This window comes from Buceros rhinoceros, unplaced genomic scaffold (genome assembly GCF_000710305.1).
Source record: "Buceros rhinoceros silvestris isolate BGI_N320 unplaced genomic scaffold, ASM71030v1 scaffold24303, whole genome shotgun sequence".
In the NCBI taxonomy this organism is placed as follows: Eukaryota; Metazoa; Chordata; class Aves; order Bucerotiformes; family Bucerotidae; genus Buceros; species Buceros rhinoceros.
Window position 1 is genome coordinate 5,488 of NW_010403370.1, and position 2,339 is coordinate 7,826.

Genomic DNA, 2,339 nt, shown 5'->3' on the forward strand with positions numbered 1-2,339 from the left:
GTGCGCCTTATCATGATGACGGGGGTGGCTGGGGCGCCTGCCCTCGGGCTGTCGCTGCCGGGCGAAGCACTGTAGACAAACATGTCCTGCTTGAACGGCGATGCCGTAGACGGCTGGCTTCCCTGCACCGGGAGAGACCGGGACACGGCTTTCTCTTGTGCCACCAGCTTTGCTCCCCGCGCCCGGCTGATGCTCCATGGCACCCCTGCCCACCAGAGCCCCACTGCCTGCCCACTCCTGGGGAAGCGACCTCCCGGGCCCAGCGTGCCCAGCACTGCCCAGTGCATGCCCGAGCGTGCTGTGGGGTGGGGTGGTGCCTACCACGCTATCGTACTCCTCCAGGGTCTCGCTCTCCCCTGCCGTGCTGCTGAAGCTGCTGGTGCTTGAGGAGGAACGGGAGATGTTCGACCGCCCATTCTCTTTCAGCTTAATAAATGGCCTAGGAAGAAGCGAAACAAAATGAAGTGATGCAGTTGTCACTCGGAATGCTGTGTCCCTCGGGCCATGACAGCAGGGACAGACCCTCCCACACACCCCCGGAGCAAAGCAGCTGCCGCAGGGATGAATTCCGTGGGCTGCTTCTGTAAATAACCATTTCCAAGAGCACGGGATAGAGCAGCCAGTGGGTGCTACCAGCAGAAACCCCTGGGTCACCCCAGTGGTGGGGAGGGATGGGCACCACGGGCCTCCCCAGCTCCCGTGACGCGAGAGTTTTGGCAGCTTCTGTCAAATGCTGCACTTTGCTCTTCCTCTTCTTTTTAAAGACGGCTATTTTCAGACCATAGAGGAGCTGTGCTCATGAATCACCACAATCTTTTTTTTCCCCTCTGTTAATATCAAACTTATTTATAGAAAAACCTGAGGATGGTTTTGTTTGACAAAGTTCCTGATGGTCTGTCAGCCACAGGGTGACTTGAGCTCTGGTCAGAGGAGGACAGGGCTCCCAGCTCACCTGTCTTTGTTGGGGCATATTTCAGGGGAGCTGGGGTTGGACGAAGTTTCAGACTTCATGTCTTGAGAAGAATGTCCCAAATCTGCTGTCTTCTGGGCTCCAGAAACACTGTCACTGAGGGCACAAAGAGGCAGGTTGCACGAGTTATACAAGAGACTTAAAAAGGATGGTCAGATTACACTCCCTAACACCAAATGCAAAACTGCTAGAACAACAGATGCTCTCTAGATACCACCACTTCAGCTTAGAACAGAGGGAAGGGATCCAAGTCACCATTCCTCGAACGTGGCAAAAGCAGCTCTCGTTGCTGGCTGGAGTGGAAAGGGCGGGCTGCGCCCCAGGCAAGGTGTCCAGCACCCACCAACAGCTTCTCTGATGTTTAACATGCAATAAGGGTTTTTGACCTTGGTGACCAAGGTGATGTCAAACTTACCACCTTGTCCTACTCTCCGCCTGGCTCTCAGAGCCTGTGTGCAGGCGAGGGAACAGCCCTGAACGGCGCTTGATGGGACTCCTAGACTGGTTCTTGGCAGCAGCTGCTGGTACGGGGGGCTGAAAGCAAAGAACAGTCCAGGCTGGAGAGCAAAGCTCCGTTGCAGAAGCTCGTAAGACTAAACAGCCTACGAGGAATTATGCTGCCTGCAGTTCTCAGCCTGTGCATCTAGAAAACACGTAATGCCAGAATTTCTTTTACATCTCCTTTGTATTTTGGAGCTGAAAACCCCAGGAAGCTAATCTTTGCTTCTCCCACGAAACAAGCCCAACTTGAACTTATCCTCATAAAATCACGCTCTGCTCAATGATCCTCCTTCTCCTTTACACTCACCGCCTGCGCAGGGGACTGCCAGACCATGTCAGCACAGTGCAGTGCCCTGCGTGTGGGTGGGGAGGGACAGATGGACAGAGGGACATGCTCACCGAGAAGGTGGTCTTGGTCACCTCACCGCTGTTGTGAACAATGCCCCCGCTGAGGCTGCCTGGGATGCCTCCGACATGGTGCTTCTTCTGGCTGCCCACCATTGTCTCCATGGAGTGGCTGCGCACACGGATGGCTCTCTGCGGCCGGAGGGGATAGGGGACAGGAGACAGAGGGTCATCACCATCCTGTGGAGCTGACAACCCCAAACCCCCTCACCAGCCCCCAGGTCCTGCCTGGTCCTCCCCGAGAGCTGGTGCACACCACCACCACCCCCAGTAACAGCAGCCGCCATCGCTCTGCGCAGCCTGAGGACGAGCCCCACGGCCAAGACAAGGTCATGTTTTTCCCCAGACGATGCTGGGTGCGAGGGCTGAGCACTGCAGCTATGGGACCCAGAGCAGCAGACATGAGCTCCAGAGCCCCACCTCATGCCCTGTACCTGGCCAACCTCCCAAACCCCTCAGCAGG

At 56.4% G+C, this 2,339-nt stretch overlaps 1 protein-coding gene across 1 annotated transcript in view; it reads right to left on the bottom strand.

The window, feature by feature from the left end:
• The window catches only part of RAP1GAP2 (RAP1 GTPase activating protein 2), a gene marked incomplete at both ends in the record, with an annotated part of 16,260 nt that overhangs the window by 1,478 nt on the left and 12,443 nt on the right, over nucleotides 1-2,339 (bottom strand). The window contains 5 exons of the mRNA XM_010133004.1: nucleotides 6-122; nucleotides 322-439; nucleotides 953-1,066; nucleotides 1,386-1,504; nucleotides 1,871-2,008. Coding sequence (XP_010131306.1) covers nucleotides 6-122; nucleotides 322-439; nucleotides 953-1,066; nucleotides 1,386-1,504; nucleotides 1,871-2,008 — 606 coding nt within the window. The remainder of the gene's footprint in view (nucleotides 1-5; nucleotides 123-321; nucleotides 440-952; nucleotides 1,067-1,385; nucleotides 1,505-1,870; nucleotides 2,009-2,339) is intronic.